Source organism: Protobothrops mucrosquamatus, unplaced genomic scaffold, assembly GCF_001527695.2.
Source record: "Protobothrops mucrosquamatus isolate PMUCROS unplaced genomic scaffold, P.Mucros_1.0 scaffold77, whole genome shotgun sequence".
NCBI classification, from domain to species: domain Eukaryota; kingdom Metazoa; phylum Chordata; class Lepidosauria; order Squamata; family Viperidae; genus Protobothrops; species Protobothrops mucrosquamatus.
Window position 1 is genome coordinate 1,038,643 of NW_015386454.1, and position 19,086 is coordinate 1,057,728.

Here is a 19,086-nt window from a genome sequence, read left to right on the forward strand (position 1 = left end):
AGGGAAAACTGTCTAGGGAACTTAACTGAATATTACTATAATAGAATATTTTTGTTCTAAACAAACACTAGCTGGAAGTGCATAGAAGTTACCCCATAATAATTCAAATATATTAGTGTCTCTCTGCTTGGTTAAATTGATAAGCATGAGGACACCCAAATATTAGAGAATATGAACCACTCCATGAAAGTGATCTCATTAGAATAGAAAAGGCACTGAAGTAGTTTCCAGCTGTTTACAAATAATCTACCAAAAAAGGTAGAAAGTGGTTATGATCTAACACATTCCTTACTTTGTTTTATATTAAATATAAGCTCCTGAATTAATATAATGCATTGACATACATTAAGTGATTCATGTGAACAAAAGGCATAGCTGTCAACTAAGTGCTATATTTACTTAGATTTGTGAGCAACTTTCAGCTGGTATGAGAGAGAACACATGTTGAGATATAAATATCTAGTTTTGGACATAATTATGAATTCCATGTCACAGTCCAATTTACAAAGATAGAGAAAGAACAAACCATATCAGTACACAGTCGCAACCGTTGTGGAATCTTCAAATACACCTGTAAGAATACTAAAATCTGAATCATAACTGTGAAGGTAAATAGAAAGAAAACCCTTTCTAGTATTTGAAGTCTATCTACATTTTTAAAAAGGGCTATTGATCACTCATGGCACCTGCTCAGTTGTAAACACAAATGTTGACAGTTGATTCACACAACCAGAAGATTCTGAATAATCATTTGAAAAGATTCCTGGTTCTTCATAGACCAAAATAATTCAGTCCTACACTACATATATGATGTTTAAGGATAAAGAAATACATCAGCTTCTGTGATGATGCAATTCTTATCCTACTTGCTATGAGGTTTATAAATCACAAGTCTTAAGAGAAATTGAATTAAGAACACTAATTCATTTCACACATTCTAGCAAGGAATGAAAGGTGATATTATTCTCAAAGTTTAAAAATTAAAGGCTATCATTTCTATGGCCTAAAAATTGAAGACACTATCATTCTCTGGATTATCCAATTCCCTTGAACATTAAGAATTTAATCAGTCTTCATATTAGGCTTATTCAAATCACCAATATTGAAATTGAATTCTTTGAAGACTTGTATAAGAACAATTCCAATAGATACAGTGGTGAACCCACAAGCCATCCCCAAGAAGTCAACAACACCAACATTACTCCATTCTCTGAACAAAATGGCTGAGGCCAGCAAGACAAGAGTGGTGAATACTACATAGTAGATGGCACCAAACACTGAGGAGTCAAAACATTCTAGTGCCTTATTGATGTACCTAAACTGAATTATTATACTACATCCCAATACTGCTAACAGAACCAAACAGAGATATAATGCTCTTTGACTTGATGGATTATTGTGAAAGATATCTTGAGCAGCCAGTCCAATTCCTTTTGTACTAGGCACAGTGAAACTTCCTAACAATGAGCAAATACTGATGTAAACCATAATGTTAGTGGGTCCATGAGCTGGTGCAATCCAAAAGATAAGTAGAAGCAGCATGAGAAGCACAATACAGAGGTAACCCACGAATACTGAAAAACAAAGAATAGCATAATTACGCTCAACCAAATAATATTTCTTGAAAACAATTCTATATTATATGATATATACCCCAATGCTAGAAATCACAATGATCCATACTGCACATTGTTTATATGACATTAACTCACACTGGCTTTATCTTGATAACTTTCCAAATTGTATTTTGCAATAAACGTCATCATCAATCACCTAGCTGGGCTATATTATTATTACTATTACTATTATATTTCTCATCTTCCCTATTACCTATTTCCTTAGCTTTTTATGGCTATAACTTTGTTGTTTGCATCTCATGATTTGTGTGCTGATTGCTTTGATTTATGTTGATTATTTAATATCCTATGACTAACACTGAATATATTTTATGATAATAGTGTTTTATGATTATGATCATGATTTATCACTTGTTGCTTGTATGCTCACTGAGAGATTATGCACCGGAGAGAAATTCCTTGTGTGTCCAATCACACTTCTCCAATAAAGAATTCTATCTATCTTAATGGTATTTAGACTGCAATGTCCTTTATCTCTCAGCTGACATGTCAATGTAATGGGAACTATACACAAACATATTTGAAAAGGATTAATTTTGGAAAGACTATATCTGGAAGTACTGTGAGGTTTTCTGCAGATGCTCATTCCTTCTCTTAAGTTATTGTTTTCCATCTGAATCAAACGATGGTATGTAATCCTAAATTGTGGTCCTGGTTTTGACAGTCTGTTATTTAATTTATCATGGCAAATTATGCTTTTGATTCAGAAAAATGTTCTTTCAAAATGCATATTTTTGTTTATATGTAAACTGAATACTGCAGAGAACATTTAAATTATCTTCCATGTTATTTATCATGGGCAAGTCAGTCATCAGGCATATTTAAGCAATGTAATTTTGTGATCTTTAACTCAGCCTTTATCTGGAAATTGTCTGAAACCAAAAGTAATTAAACATAGACCATCACTTTATTTTTTAATTTCTTCAGAGAGATAAAACTACAGTCCAAAGTTTGCATTATCATTCTATGATAATCACAAACAGCTTATTAATTATGCCTACTCTTGGAAGCAGTCAGTGATTTGCTCACTACTGAATCAACTGTGTTGAATTTAGATCTTCTCCAATCTAGTCCTTTTGGAGGTACAATTTCCAGAATTTCCAGCTATCATGGTCTTTGGCTAATAATCTGGGAGCAGTAATCCCAAGCACAATTGGAATAGATCAGTGGATTGCTTTCTTTTGTGTTTAAAGTACATTGAAATAAATATGAGAAAATACATTCTCCTTTATTCTATGAGTTCTAACAATAATTTTACACCCAAAGCCATTATTTATCATTTTAATTTCCAACCTTCCTTGGTTGAATGTATACATTTATAGTACTTATTTATAACCCCAAGTAATAAAACTGCTTAAATCCCACTGACTGAAATTATACAGAAGTACAATTAATTCATTCTTTATTATTTAATGAATTATATAAAAAAACTACACAGTAGGAAAGCAAGCTTATTTTAAGCTTAAGTAATTTTTTCTTTAAATTTTATTTCTTATTTTTATGTTATTCTTGTCTTATACAGTAGCTATTGGAAAACTTGTAAGTCTAACTTATTTCCCAATGGTAATTTTAAAAAAGGTAGTTATGCTTAGGACCGTGGAACAAATGAGTTTCCATAATTAAAGATGAAAGAGGAGGAAAAAAATGATGCATTCCTTTGGCAACAAAAAGTTGTTCAACAGGAAATACAAAGTAAGCCAACATTATACATTGGAGCAACTTAAGCTTCTTTTCATTTTTGTCTTGTCACTCAGATTTACTTGTCAACATGGTTAACCCAAAGAATTAAATACCTGGATTTATAAGCTTTTCTTCAAGCTCAGCCTGAGTGGTGACACTTTCAGACTTTGGAGAATGAATGATGAGAACCACAGAACCTGCGCAACTCAGGAGGCAGCCCAATTTGCCCAAAATGTTCAGTTTTTCTTTCAGTAGATAGGAAGCTAAAATGGACCTTAGAAAGAGAGGATCAAAGAGAAAATTTCAATCAGGTGTTCTGTGCTGTAAGGCAGAGGTCCCCAACCCCCGGTCCAAGGACCAGTACCAGGCTGCGGCATGCCAACAACTGGTCCGCACAAACAAGCAAAGCCCCATCCACGAGATGCAGGCAGCACACAAAACCACGCCCCCTCTGGTCCGTGGAAAAATCTGTCTCCATGGAACCGGTCCCTGGTGCCCAAAAGGTTGGGGACCTCTGCTGTAAGGCAGACTATCCACAAAGGAGAGTTCCAAAAAATCAAAGTAGCAACTATGTGATGGAAATCCTAACCATTTTTTTACATGATACACATAAAGATAGATTATTTAGTTGTGGCCATTTTCTTCACAGTTTGATCACTCTTTTGGAAGTCCTTGCTGCAGGTTAAGAAATTATTCAACAGTGTTTGTTTCAGAAGGTAGTTTTCTTCATTGGTTTAAACCATTGGTTTAAACCATTCTCAACTTTAGTAATTTTAAGATGTGTGGACTTCAATTCCCAGAATTCCCCAGCTAGCAACGTGGGATATATTTCGATACTTGAGTTTGGCCTGGCAAGTGGGAATGCAAGATAGGAAAGGAGTGCTTCCCTGATGCATTTTGTATCAATGAAAAATATTCTGACTTGATCTCTCCTGCAAATTACATGTGGGATTTTTTTTTAAGTAACAGAACATTTCTTGCAGCTGCTTATACAGGATATGTTTTCTTAACAGATTCAACATGATTGTGCAGCACCAGAGATGTAAAACCTTTTTTAAAAATCCCACCTGCCCTTGAGGGTCACTTCATGGTTCTTTGGATAGAGAAAGGACAGTATCATTTGTTACAAAAATGCCCCAAAGGAATATAATATCTGGACATTAACTTAAATATTTATTTGAGAAAGGATAGCTAGTTATCTGAGGCAAAGTCCTAGAAGTATCACTCTGTCTTCTTTATGTAACTTTCTGGGGATTGAATCAGTTTTTAGCTCTGGATACAATTCCACAACATGAAGTAACACCAAGAGAGCCACTTAATTAAATGAAAAATTCAAAGGATGCACCTCATTTAACCAGGATCTCTGAGAATCCAAGGACATTTTAGTTGAGTAGTTGAGTGGTTTGTGCACATTTTACATTTCAGTATTTAGGGATATAAACATCTGTCCATGTTCACAGTAAATCTTTGATACTGGCTTTCTTTGCTAAATAAATAAATAAATAAATAAATAAATAAATAAATAAATAAATAAATAAATAAATAAATAAATAAATAAATAAATGCTTCATCTGCACATTTCAGAGGATAGAAAGAAATCTAAAAAACAACTGTCTTTTCCTTAAAATAAGGAACAAAAGGGAAGATAAGGAAAAAAAACTAGGTCATTTTTAATGCAAATCAGTAGAACAGAAAAAAAAATTAAACACTTATTGGCACTACTAGTAAAAGTAATAATTGCAAGAAAATTGAACATAAGTTGCATAGAATATAGGTACTCGGATGGATAGTTTGATTTGAAGAAAGGGAAAACAAGGCAAAACAGAAAAAATCCTTACCCGAATGGGACTCCAAGTGCTCCAAGCGGAGTCACCAGAACAGTAGGAACTGCAGTATAAGCTAAGAAATTCCCAATCTGGCCAAGTGCCACTGTGGGAAAAAAACACAAATATGTGAACAGAAAACAAAACTAAACATTTCATTATTTTTGGAACAACTGATTTAGACTGCAGGGTTTTGGCGTTTTATTGCTTTATTACCTCACGCTTGGCAGTTTTATGTTGTATGATTTCCTTCCTAACCTGTTGTGTGATTCTCTAGCTGCATTTTAATTAAATAGTATGATTGTCCTTTATATTCATGGGTAGGAAAACTAGTAAATAGTGAGAAGAAGGTATTTTTTCTTTTAGCCTTAAGAAGTATAAAGAATGATGGCATTGTCATTAAAGCCATAACCACTGTATTTCCATATCTAAATCACACTATATTACCACTACTACCCCAAAAAAAATCTCGACAATTGCTGAATATACTGTAGCTAGCTAATGATCTCTTAAGTTTGGGTGTTGAGAAGGGAAAAGTTGAGCATCTATAGCTCTGGAACTCAGAAGCAACAGAGTTGCTGATTTTGCTTCTGGCCCCTTGTTTTGAAACCCTGACAAACCAGAGGGACAAAAGGGAAATGAAAATGTTAGGAAGCTGCAATGATTCTCGATGCTTTACATGCAAGCAACATTAAGATTGACATCACTAGAACAAGATGGAACACTTTCAGGGCTATGAGTTCAAGTATGCAAATAGCATGGATTTAGGTATTTTGCACCAGTCTTATCATGATGCAAATGACATACAGTATTTAATTCCTGCCACTTGTGCAATTATACAATAATGTATTGATATCATGTGCCATTTCACAGATGCCAAGGGGTATTATTTTCATCTTTCCACAAAATTGCATTGACTAGTCTTAGATCTCAATAAATTATTTATTTTGGATATATATTTCCATTTTATATTTTATAGTTATGGATGCAAATGTGATGCCTTCTCCTGGTAAATAATCCTGAATACTGGCAGTGTAGAGGATATTGAACTAAAATGACTCCTATTCTGCATTGGTGTAAAGTATTTTGGTATATTCTTAATACGTTTTATGCTAGCTGAAGGTTTTATTTCCTAGCACCTAATTTAGCCTGTTCCAATCTGGTGCTTTCCAGGAGTGTCTGAATTACACTTTTGGGGCATTCCTAGCCTACAAGGCAATCCTGATTAGAAAATTTGGAATTGCAAATATATCTGTAGATCAACACATTGATCTACTGTATGTTTACATAGGATTATAATATTATCAGCCAACCAAAAAGAATTACAAGCAATCTAAATTGTTACACCCATCATGTTTAGGTTTTTTGTTGCTGTTGTTGTTCTTTTCACAAGTTCATTTCCAGATGACACCATTTAGATAAATTTGGCTAATTTTGAAAAAGATAGCAGAAATAATCTTGATTAGTACTTGCATGGGAGAAACCACAAAATCCAAAGGCTGTTAATTATACCAGAAGTCAAAATGGTATTTGAGAAAAAAAGCATTGGAAAATCATTCTGGTATTGCTGCTTAATAAACTATGACAAATTCAGAGAAACAACTTTTTTAATTCAGAAAATGTGATTGCAAAACTGTAACTGTTAAAAAAATATCTATGCATTGCCCATACATTTTTGTATCTAACAATGTGATTTCAGGTACATTCTGATTCAACCTTCTCCAGTCTGGTTCCTCCAGATGTATTTTTGATATGAATTACTTCCAGCAATTATGGAATGGATGGCAATATGGCTGGATGGCAAATCCTACAGATTTTTACTCTCCCCATAGATGTTCCTGGATAAAAACAATTTTATATTTAAATTATATTGCCTGAGAGGAATACTGTATACAGTTTAGCCAAAGCCACCATAGCCTGTGGTGTGAAATGAATGCTGCCAGCAAGAAAAGTATCATGAAAAATACCAATGAAACAGTATCCTAGACTGAACATGTCAGCAGCTTTTCTTTAAATAGATATATTGGACCAGAGTTACGATCATCACTGCTGATCATATGCATAAGAATTGTTGTCTAACACATCTGGGTAGAAAACTATAGTCCTTCAATATGGTTTTAAGATGTAAAATTGTTCAAATATAGAAGATATACTTACTAGCAATAGTACCTGACCACCACACTATATCAGTTAAATATGAAGTCCCTGGATAGGTGAAAAATCAAAAAAATGGATCATCAGTTTAAGTTATATTTTGTAGGTACAATTTTCTATAGCTTCAACAATATGTTAACTTTACCACTACCCCGCCTTACAGTTATTTAACTGAAGTGCATGAACCAGTGCAAATATTTGTTGTATAACCATGAGTATAACCATAATTAGTATTACTTTTTATTGTTTGCTTCTAGTGAAGATAATCAGTCATGTCCCTGGTATGGTTATTAGTAATCCAACTCTTAAGAAAATAGATATGAACTTAGTTTACCCTTGCCCTAAATCACATGACTGGGATTAAAGTATTTTCAAAACCACAAAATAATTTTTGAAATTGTTCTTAAGGATCACTATTGAGGCTCATTAAATGAGACATGGATATAAACATATATTTACCTATGCCTTCAATATTTATGCAAAAGCTGAATTTGAACTGTTTAAAAATGCATAGATATTTTGTTTCTTATAGAATGTAATATAATCTTTACACCTGTTTCTAAAATTTGAAATATTTTTTGTAATCTTAGTAGGTCTTTTCAATAGATAATCTGTTCTCATCTTCTACAGCAGGGGTCCTCAAACTTTTTAAACAGGGGGCCAGTTCATTGTCCCTCAGACTGGTGGGGGGGCAGACTATAATTTTAAAAAAATTAATGATTATAGAACAGTGATGGCGAACCTTTTAGAGACCGAGTGCCCAAACTGTAACCCAAAACCCACTTATATATCATTGGGTGCCGGATGGGCATGGCCCATTGGGTTGGCGTGGCTGTGGTGGTAACGGCAGACTGGGTGGGACTAAAAAGTTCAATCAATTCCAACTTTGTGAGATCTTTTTTTCCCCGCGAGAAGTTGAAATTGATTGATTGAACCTTTTTTTTTTGCACACGGCAGTGGAGGCCTAAAGCGAAAAGGTTTTATAAAACTGAGCTGAAGGCCCAGAACTGGGGCAACGGTGCGTGTGCCCACAGAGAGGGCTCTGCGTGCCACCTGTGGCAAGCATGCCATAGGTTCGCCACCACGGTTATAGAACAATGTAAAATCAAGTATAAAATGAAAAAATGAAACAAGAAAAATGATTGGTTAATTATTTGAATGAATTTTTAAATGAAGAAAATATACAATATTTCCAGTGAATCCACACGTTTTGTTTGGGAATGTAACTGCTAGTTTTTCCACAAATAGTTTTTGAGTTGTGGGAAGAGTTCCTCCCTCATTTGTTTAATGAATATGTCCAATTTTACTTCAAATGCTTTCATATCACAGATGAGCTTCCCCTTTCCTTGAAGTTGCACATTGAAACTATTAGTAGCTCTGTTACATCTGTCAGAAAGACAAGGTGCCATTTCCATTCAGCATTTCTTGCAGATGTCTCATGACCCAAACTAGGTAACATCAGCAATACCAGAAGAGAGCGGGATTTGTGGAATGGAGGATAATAATAGTAGTAGTAGTAGTAGTAGTAGTAGTAGTAGTAGTAGTAGTAGTAGTAGTAGTAAAGTTGGAAGGGACCTTGGAGGTCATCTAGTCCAATCCCCTGCTCAGGCAGGAAACCCTATACCATTTCGGACAAATGGCTGTCCAGTCTCCTTAAAAACCTCCAGTGTTGGAGCATTCACCGCTTCTGGAGGCAGGTTGTTCCACTGGTTAATTGTTCTGTCAGGAAGTTTCTCCTTAGTTCTAGGTTGCTTCTCTCCTTGCTTAGTTTCCACCCGTTGCTTCTTGTCCTGCCTTCAGGCACCTTGGAAAATACCTTGACACCCTCTTCTTTGTGGCAGCCCCTGAGATATTGGAACACTGCGAAGAGGAGAAGGAGGGCGGCTGTGGAGTCCTTGGTGACTTTCTTGCAGACATCTCATGACCCAAACTAGGGTAACATCAACAGTGCCAGAAGAGAGCGGGGTTTGTGGAGTGGAGGAGAAGAGGAGGAGGGCAGTTGTGGGTTCCTTGGTCCTCTCTGAGCTTCATGGCTTTCTTGTAGATGTCCCATGACCCAAACTAGGTAACATCATCAGTTCATTTATTAACCCACTTTGGATTCTGAAATGTCTGAAAGAAAACCACCATCCTCAGAGACCCCCCCAAGGACCCTTCATTTTAACCCTGAGCCAGAAATATTCTCCTTGATTGGCATTCTGGACCGTCTCAGGGCAGAAGAACTGCCTGGCAGTGGAGGCTGGGGCTTGTGTTCCGTAGCACCTAGCAAGGGACCCGCCTCAGAAGAAGCAGAAGCAATGGCATCGTCATTGCCCGGTTTGACTGCCCTAAACGAGGCCGAGGCTGCAAGTGAGGCCTAAACCTCTCAGCCTGGCCCTGAGGTAAAAACGCAAAGAAACGAGAGGAGAGGAAGGGGGCATGGCTGAAGCATGAGCGCACGCTTGGGTGTACGAGGGAGAAACTGGGAAAAAAATATCTCCCACCAACTCGCCGTCCCACCATTGGCTGGGGCTCTCGCCACCATCCACCCACCCTCACCTTGCAATTGGACAGCTTGCCCGGGAGGTTGAGGCAGGCCGGATAAAAAGACAAGGCGGGCCATAGTTTGAGGACCCCTATTCTACAGAAATGAAGAGAAATGGTAATGGAGATGAAGCTTCCACAAGCACATCTGCCTAACTGCTGGTTTGTGCCTCAGTCTCTGCATAGTACAGAAAATACTGGAAGGTATTTCGGAAAGCACAAACAATTATTGCCAAGCTGATGCTGCCTATTCAGAACCCAACTTCCACCTTTTATCCAAAATTTGCAATGTTAGGATTTCAGTATATGAGCAGTAAAAACAGCAGATTGTAAGTATTCAATAAAGAAAAGCATGAAGCCCAATGTGAATGTGAACTAATGTGAATAGCTGAATGTCTACAGAGATTCTCAGTCATCCAGGTCATGGTTGTATCAAAGATATTTTTTCCAAAGGCAACTGGACTATGTTTTTTTCCCTTGAAGAAGAAGAAGAAAAAAATTCGCTTCTCATCCAAGAAGCTTCATCAGTTCTGATTACAGTATGTGAATGTGAATGGCTAACTCTTCTTTGTAAAATTGACTTTGTTAATCTGTTTTCCCCCTCTATCAAGACAACAGGACAAGAAATCATCCAATGGATGGAGAATTAAAACATACAGTAGAATGTATTTGTTCACTTATTGGATGGTTAATTTGAAGAATGAGTGAACCCCAAATTTGCGCTAGCGTCATGGCGTCATGTTATCGTCGCTGCAAGCGCAACATTCCCACTTGTGCTAGCATCATGGCATTATGCAGATGCTAGTGCAGTGGTGCTCAACCTGTGGGTCGGGACCCCATTTGGGGTCGATCGACCATTTCATGGGGGTCACCAAGCAAGGCTGTCCGCCATTTTTTTTGTCCGCCATTTTTTTCCCCTTTTCCGGCGGGTGCCTTACCTCCCTTGGGCTGGGCCAGCTGGTAGTCGGCCTGCTCCGTCTCTGCCGCTTGCCAGCTACGCCTCGGCCGGCGCAGGGGGCGGAACCACGCATGCGCGGCGCTCCCGGGCAGGGAAAGTCCTGGACTTACGACCCGTTGGGTAGTCCTCGACTTACGACCGGTTTAGTCCTCGACTTGCGACCGGTTTAGTCCTCGACTTACGACCGGTTTAGTCCTCGACTTACGACCGGTTGGGGTCGCGGCATTAAAAAGGTTGAGAACCACTGTGCTAGTGTCACCCGAGCTTCGTGCAGGTGCTCGTGGCCCCATTTGCATCACGCACACAATCACAGCCCCATTTGGGCACGCACGGCTCCGTTTCCACATGCACATGCTCGCACATGTAAAAGTGCCTCCACTCCCCCCACCCCAGGCCACCAACCCAGAAAGGTTGGGGACCCCTGTTTTAAGTCTTGAAGACTCAATGTGTATGAAGGGTTTGAGGAACCCTGCCTCTGTATTTCAAATGCAAAGTAATAACAGGGTGAGAGTGGGTGTTTCCATGTTCTGTTTACAAAGTCCAGACAAACCTGATTGGCCACTATAGTAAACAAAATGCTGGATTAAATTTCAATCCAGTAGGTTCTTATGTTATTGCTAGTCTCCAAATTGTATTTCTTTTAAAAAAAGCTGTCAAAACCTGATGCATAGCAATTATTACTCTCATAATCTTTTTTTAAAAAAAAACCAATGATAAGTGAACCAAATAGGCTCTTTAAAAACCCAATCCTACTTTTTTGTTTCAAATTGTTTACACAGAGCAAAAGTGGAACATGAATTTATCACAAGTGATTGTGGAAAATGCAAACTAGATATGCTAGATCAGGGGTCCCCAACCTTTCTGGTTTGGCAGCCTGGGGCGGGGGGTGGAGGCACCTTTATGCATGTGAGCACGCACCCATACAAATGGGACCGTGCATGCATGAACAGTGCCATGATTGCACACGTGACGCAAACAGGGCCACAAGCGCCCATGCGATGCTCGGGCAACGCTAGCCCCATGCAATGCCGCAATGCTAGTGCAAGTGGGGTTGTTGCGCTTGCAGAGACAATAGCGCCGGCATGACACCACGATGCTACCTCGAATGGGGGATGTGCTCGTGGCAACGCTAGCGCCCGCCCAATACTTATGGCATTGCTAGGCCCCATGCGACGCCACGATGCTAGAGCAAGTGGGGTGTGTGTTCATGGCAACACTAGTGCCTGTCCGATGCTCACGGCATTGCTAGCATACGCTCGACACAATGCTAGCGCAAGTGGGGGGTGCAAGCGCACACATGCACGTGCATTGGTCAGCCACTCATGCGGCCCAGTGGCCAAGAGACTACGGCCTGGTAGTGGGCCGTGGACCACAGGTTGGTCACTCCAGTGCTAGATGAGTAGAGAATACTGCCAGCTGGTCAGCATGAGCTCCAAATAATTAGCTACTTGTATAAATCAAATACAATGGATTCCTGAAGCAAACAATCAAGTAGATTTTTCTTTTACAAACAATAATACCTTTCTGTTTTTAAATTGCTATTTGATATTTCTATGCTAATTGAATTATTCCTATATCTCAATTACGATAGGGGGGATTTTCAAGGATAAAATACCTGAAAACCAATCAGTTACAACTTTATATTGCCCAGTGTGTTTGATATTGTATCTATATATAATGCCATTAATTAATTTTTTGGAAATAACACACACATGTCAGCAAGAGTTAATGAAGCAGTAACAGCAGAGATGCTGCTGCATATGTGGTTATAATTTGACATTGGTCTTCTGTCCCAGGGCTTTTCATCTTTTTCACCCATTGCACCACTTTTAGGATAAGGCAATATCCGAGTACCACCAGTCACCCAGCAAGGTGTCAAAAACGTGACCCCCCCCCAAAAAGGAAAAAATGATAAAGTACAGGTAGTCCTCGACTTACAACAATTTGCTTAGTACTGTTCGAAGTTACAACGGCACTGAAAAAAACAAATTATGACCATTTTTCACACTTAATGCTGTTGCAGCATCCTCAGGGTCATGTAATTTACATTCGGATGCTTGGCAACTGATTTGTACTTATGACAGTCAGTGTCCCAGAGTCATGTGATCACCTTTTGCAACTTTTTGACAAGCGAAGTCAATGGCCAGGGGGGCGTGGCCAGCTCATCACTCAGGTTGCAGGGTTCCTGTGGGGGGTGTGGGTGGGGATGTGGGGGGATCTGTGAGTCTCTGGTGGAGGGGGGTGGGACAGGCATGGGCACCTTCCTTTCCTCCCTCTCTCCCTCCCATTGTCCCTTCCTTCCTTCTTTCCTTCCTTTCTTCCTTCCCTCCCTCTTTGTCCCTTCCTCCTTCCTCCCTCCCTTCCATTGTCCCTCCCTTCCTCTCCTTCCTCCTCTCTTTGTCCCTTCCTCCCATTGTCCAGCGCTACAGGAGCGGGGAGGGCATAAAAGAGCCTGGAGGAGGCAATTGGAGTTTGGCCGCCGCCACCGCCACTGTTGCTGAGCCAGACGGCTGTGCGATGGTGGCTGCTGCAGTTCCTGCCCGCTGCTTTTCCTTGGCTGCTTCCTCTGAAAAGGAGCTGTGGTCGTGCTCGGTGCAGCTGGGAGCTCAGCACAACCGCTGTTCTTCCGCAGGAGGAGGAGAGTGCAGGCAGCGGAGGAGCGCATGGGGACGCGGAAAGAGCCGCGGCTGCTGGACTCCCTCTGGTGCATTGCGCACGGCTGCAGCCGGAGAAAAGCAGCGAGCGGGGAAGCGGCTCATTCATTGCTGCAGCCGCAGCCCGGAGCCACGCGCATCCCCGGCTATTTCTTTTATGGGCACGGCGGAGCCTCAGCACCAGGCTGGACCCTGGGAGGCTCCTCAGCGCCAAGCCGAAATGCAGCTGCAGCAGCTCCAGCCCCTCCCTGGGTGCAAAGGTGAGCTTTTGGGGCTCCAGCCCCATCGCTGCACTGACCTGCGAGCAAAAACGGGCCTTGCTCTCCAGATGAGAGCCGAGCCCAGCGACCGGAGGGCAGCCATGAGAGCGGCGGGAAGGGCGGGCGGGGCCTTGCTGGAGAGGGCCGCCCCACGCCCTCTAACGGTGGTCGGAGCAATGACGCGCAACTGCCAATTCCGCCCTGCTCAGTTGCCATTCTTATTCCCCCTCCCAAAAGGCGGTGCTGTAAACTTTACAGCTTTCTGCAAGCAAGTGAGATGAGCAGGAGCACGAGGTCAGCATTTCTGAGCACACGCCGATTCGTGCCCCTGCCCATCTCGCTTGCTTGCCGACGCCCACAATCTGCCCGGCCTCCCATCTGCCTGCTTTGCGCAGCTCCTCCTGGGCTCCCCGCGCCCGCTGTTAACCCTCCCGCCACCATGCAGGGTAAGGTTGGCGCCCCCACCCAGATGCCCTTGCCTCCCCCACGCATTTTTTTACTCACCTGCTTTCAGCTGCACTCCCTTTCTCCTTTTGCTTCGCCATGTGTTTGTGGGTAAAAAAGAAAAAAAAAGTTCCATGAGACTTTCTAACTTCTCGCGAGAATTTAGAAAGTCTCATGGAACTTTTTTTTTGTCTCACAAACACATGAAGGCTGAGAAGGACAGGAGAAAGGGAATGCTGCTGAAAGCAGGTGAGTAAAAAAACGCTTGGGGGAGGTGAGGGCATCTGGGTGGGGGGGACCCAGGCAATGCGTCGCACAGTTCCAGCGGAATCTCCACTGAAGACTGCTTGAGGCTGCCTACTAGCCCCAAGACCACCACCAATCAGCTGGAGCTGCGCGCTTTGATCCTGGGCTCTCAGTAGGACCCAAGCAATGTGCAGTTCCAGCTGACTTTGCCACAAGCCTGTGCGGCGCTGCTGCCGCTTCACCTCATTCACTTTTACACTTTTTTTTACATTTTTTTACATTGTTTTTCAACCCGTCCTACGTGTACCACCAGCCAGGTGCTCTCGTACCACTGGTGGTATGCGTACTACCAGTTGAAAAGCCCTGTTCTATCCCATCTCATTTTCCTAGAAGAGTCATATAATTGCTTAACTGCAAGATAAGCACTAAACTGGGTTTAGATTGCATGCTGGATATGGTTAAAAGTTATTTAGTTCACATAACTAATGGTTAAGATCTTCGTTGACCACAATTTAATTATAGCTTATGAGAAGTCAGTAATCAAACCAAACTATGACTTCAAATGTTATGCTAATCAAGTCAGTATATAAGATTTATTTTTGAGAACTTAAAAATTACTGAGCATGTAAAATGTTATAACTTCCCTTGCCAATACATAATGAAGGTTCTGTATATGTGCGATATCAAGAATACACAAGCCACCATGTAGTCCATGTGGTAGGCATAGATTAAGTAGAGTATATTACACCATATTCTTGTCCAAAGAAAGTGGATAATATTTCTCACTTTAATTACTCTCACTTCCATGATTCTTTCCAGGAGCATAAATATCCCGTAAGGCAGCATAAATCTACTACAATACAGAATTGTACCTGGATCTTCCAGTTTCTGATTCAATAAATACTAATACAATAAATACTTAAATATGCATTCCTGCTACATTGGAACAGGAATAATTATTTCAGTGAGTTTCCAACTATATTTCTTAATAATTCAATGCAAAAATCACTGTATTCACAAGCAAATTAATTTATATTTGCAGTTTCTTCTGCAAGCATGGGAATAGTTCTGTGGTATATCAGTCACTTTCTCCAGAATGGAACAAGCACATTGCATACTGATTATCGGCTAAATCTACTGTAAATAAAACTGGTAATGCTGTTTTGAGACCAAAAATACAGTATATTTCAGCTGTATGTGATACTTTCACATTCTTCATGAACTAAATAATTTGTGAAAGAATTCTAAGAATGAAATGCTTGTTGTCGGTCAATTATATGAATTATATAATACAAGTTGCTCTCTAATTTGAAGAGAAACCTGTCAAAATAAATTACTATTTACTTTGTTATTTGAATGTTTCATTTATTAATCTCAAACAATCAAATACTGTAGCTGGATTTTAGAGAATAATATTTTGGTACTGTGTCTATCTAGGTAGAGCCAATAGGGGGATCACAGAAATATCCAACACTGTAAAGCAGGGGTATCAAACTCAATTTCATTGAGGGCCGCATCAGCATTGCGGTTGCCCTCGGGGGGCGGGTGGGTGTGGCCAGGGTGGGTGCGGCCTACTGGGTGGGCGTGGATGGACTGGGTGTGGCCTACTGGGTGGGCATGGCCAGCTCTACATCGTTCGCGTCAAAGGTGCCTGTGGGGGCCTGGGCAGGAGTGGGACAGATCTGAGGGTCTCTGGCAGAAGGGGGTGGGACTGGGGGCAAGCGCCAAGGCATGGTCCATTTCTTCATTCCTTACAAAGGGTGACACCTCCCCAGCATGCACCCAGGGGGCGGGGCTGACGCGGCAGGGGCTGGTTCCTTGCTGTTTCTACACGGCCTTGTGGAGCTAAGACTGAAAGTGTTTCAGCATAGATGGCCACCACAAAATTGTACATTGGCTCCCGGCCAGCCTGGGCCAGGGCCCAGGCAGCGGGGCCGTTTCCCTCACTGTTTCCACGATGGCTTCGCGGGCCACATGAAACCACTTCGCGGGCCGCATCAGCCCCCAGGGCCTTGTGTTTGACATATCTGCTGAAAAGTCTACTGTAGAATAGGACTGCTCTGGCATGCAGAGCTTAATGGCCTTGTAACAGAATTGGGCATAGACTAAATGCAAGTATTCCCCCAAAGACCAGTTTGGCATGCAAGAGTTTATATTAAAAATGCAACTATCACCTTTCTGTCTATATCTGATTTCAGAACATAGCAGAATTTAGACATTCCTACAAGAATATATAATCCTTTCTCAGTGAATGAGAAAAAAGGCCCATTAACAGAAATATAGTTAAATGTGGATTTGGGGGCCTGCATGTTTGCTATATTGAGGATTCATAATGATCATTATCAAAGGTCAAAGAACAGTGCAAATGGCTATAGAGCCCTTTGGGAGTAATGGATGAATTCTGTGTACTTTGCTAATACAAAGTCCTGTACCACTTAGCATTTCTGAAACTATGATCAGATCTACATAATGTATTATGATATGGCATACTATTGTTTTTGTTTAGTGTTTTATAAGAATCTAGATTATAAACGTAGTTTAAATTACAGGAAGGCACAATCCAGGTAAATGTCTTCATAATATGTGCAATGTGAAAATAGAATCAATTATTCTAGAGAGGTGATGGGTTTCCATTTATTAGATGTATTCACACAGAAGCTGGGTAACCTTTTGCCTAGCATGTTTTCTTTTGGATTCCTGAATGGATTAGATCTGACATTCTAAATCAATGTTTCTCAAAGTTGGCAACTTTAAAATATGTGAACTTCAACTCCCAGAATTCCCCAGCTAGCATGATCTTAAAAGTTGCCTTGAAAAACACTGGTGTAAATGGTCTTGTCCAAGCTCAGTGATTCTATAAGAAATTTCTTGGTGTTAATTTATTTAAAAAAAAACACATAAATTCAGATTATAAATGCAAATTACAAACAAACTGAGCCAATAATTTGCTGTAGCATCTGCTGGAATAAGGGACAAATAGCATTCGAAATCTTGAAAAGGCTGCCTGAACCCCTGGCCCGACATTTGAGAGATTTTATTTAGCATTCATGCTCAGTTATAATCCTTTTGCAAATCAAGTGCCTACATTCATAATGCAGACATAAAAGCACTGACTTTTGAAAAAGTACAGATATCATTACAGACTTGAAGAAGAAAACAATAAAGGAGGGGGTGTGGCTGGATTGGAGAGTTGAAGGGTTAGCCGTCGTGGTGGTGACCCAAACCGGAGGAGGATTGCAAGGTATATTCGCAATGGTCATTCTAAATACTTATGTCTGATACTGCCTAAAACCAACGATAATGCCTTGGAACGAAACAGTCTGTTTTAAAGCAGCCTTCCCCAATTTAGCACCAGTACTGGGAATTCTGGGAGTTGTAGTCCGACACCCCTGGAAGCATTGTGTTGATCGGGGAAGGCAGTCTCGAGGCCTGGATTTGCTAAATATTTTGATTAATCGCTCCCTGAGGATGACCTCCGTGTAGGGTAGCAGGGGCTCCGGGAAAGGCGGCGTACGAAAGCCGGGGTGGGCTCGGCGAATTGGGAGACCACGCAGAGGATGCTAGCCGTTGCAAAGACACCAGAGTGTTTCTGCTGCAGCCCGAAGCATAGAAAGGGACGGGGACCAGGGGGCCCTACCTCGTCCTCTTGCCCGCACGATTCCTTTTTTCTGCAGCACGAACGTGGAGCCATTGACCAGGCTGGACACCACAGCCACGCTCAAGCCCAAAGAGACCGCAGCGGGACCGGGATTCGGCGAGCCTCCATCTCCTGGAGCCGCTGCTGCGCCGACAGCCATCCTCATGCCCGGGCGGCGGTGCCAGCACCAAGGACGCCCAGCTGCTCGGCCAACCTTTCTTTCTCCTCTTTCTAAGCCGGCCAGCAACCAGCAGCGGCTCTGCGGGATCCGCCCTGAACCACAAACTCCTCCCCCAGCGCTACTTGCTGCTGCTGCTGCTACTTGCTCGCCGCTGCTGATGGTGCTGTGATCTCAGTGCCCTCTGGCACCACCACTCAATAAAACCGAGGGGTCTTTGCCCTGACAGCCAAGGGAAGTGGAAGGAGAACAGAGAGCGGGCAGAGGACCCTCTCTCTACTCTCGGCAGCCCCTCGCAAGATCAGGCTGGTCAGAAAACGGCGCGACGATGCGAGTAAGTGGCCCGCACTCTGCACCATGACATCATGGCCTTGCACCATGAAGTCATGTTCACGCAGGCTGGTGGTGTCAGTCAGAATACGGAGCTTAGAATATTGTTATGGGCTGGGACCGTTGGTCTTTTAGCGCAAAACAATCTTCACACGCAAATTACGGGGACCTTTATGATTTAAATCAGGGGTAGTCAACCTTTTTATACCTACCGCCCACTTTTGTATCTCTGATAGTAGTAATATTTTCTAAACCGCCCACCAGTTCCACAGTAATGGTGATTTATAAAGTAGGGAAGTAACTTTACTTTATAAAATTTATAAAGCAGAGTTACAGCAAGTTAAAGCATATAATAATAATTAATTACCAAATACTTTATGTCGGACTTTCGCTAAGTTTGGCAGAATAAATCTTTATAAAACAACTTACTGTAGTTAAATCTATCTTTTTATTTATACTTTGCATACATAGAAGCATGAAGTCTGATGAAATTACATTTAATTAATTAAATTATTAATGAGATCCCTGAGGCTGATGCTGCGAAACTAAATACTGGATATCT

The 19,086-nt window shown here is 41.2% G+C and overlaps 1 protein-coding gene across 1 annotated transcript; it reads right to left on the reverse strand.

Annotated features, from left to right (window-relative positions):
- Nucleotides 1-377: 377 nt before the first annotated feature.
- NIPA1 (NIPA magnesium transporter 1) lies at nucleotides 378-18,182 on the reverse strand. Its single transcript, XM_015812290.1, has 5 exons — nucleotides 18,017-18,182; nucleotides 7,298-7,345; nucleotides 5,156-5,246; nucleotides 3,431-3,591; nucleotides 378-1,574 (listed from the first exon to the last, which is right to left on the reverse strand). Exons 1-5 carry the CDS (start codon nucleotides 18,180-18,182, stop codon nucleotides 1,063-1,065), a joined length of 978 nt encoding a protein of 325 aa, XP_015667776.1. The 3' UTR covers nucleotides 378-1,062.
- Nucleotides 18,183-19,086: the final 904 nt, after the last annotated feature.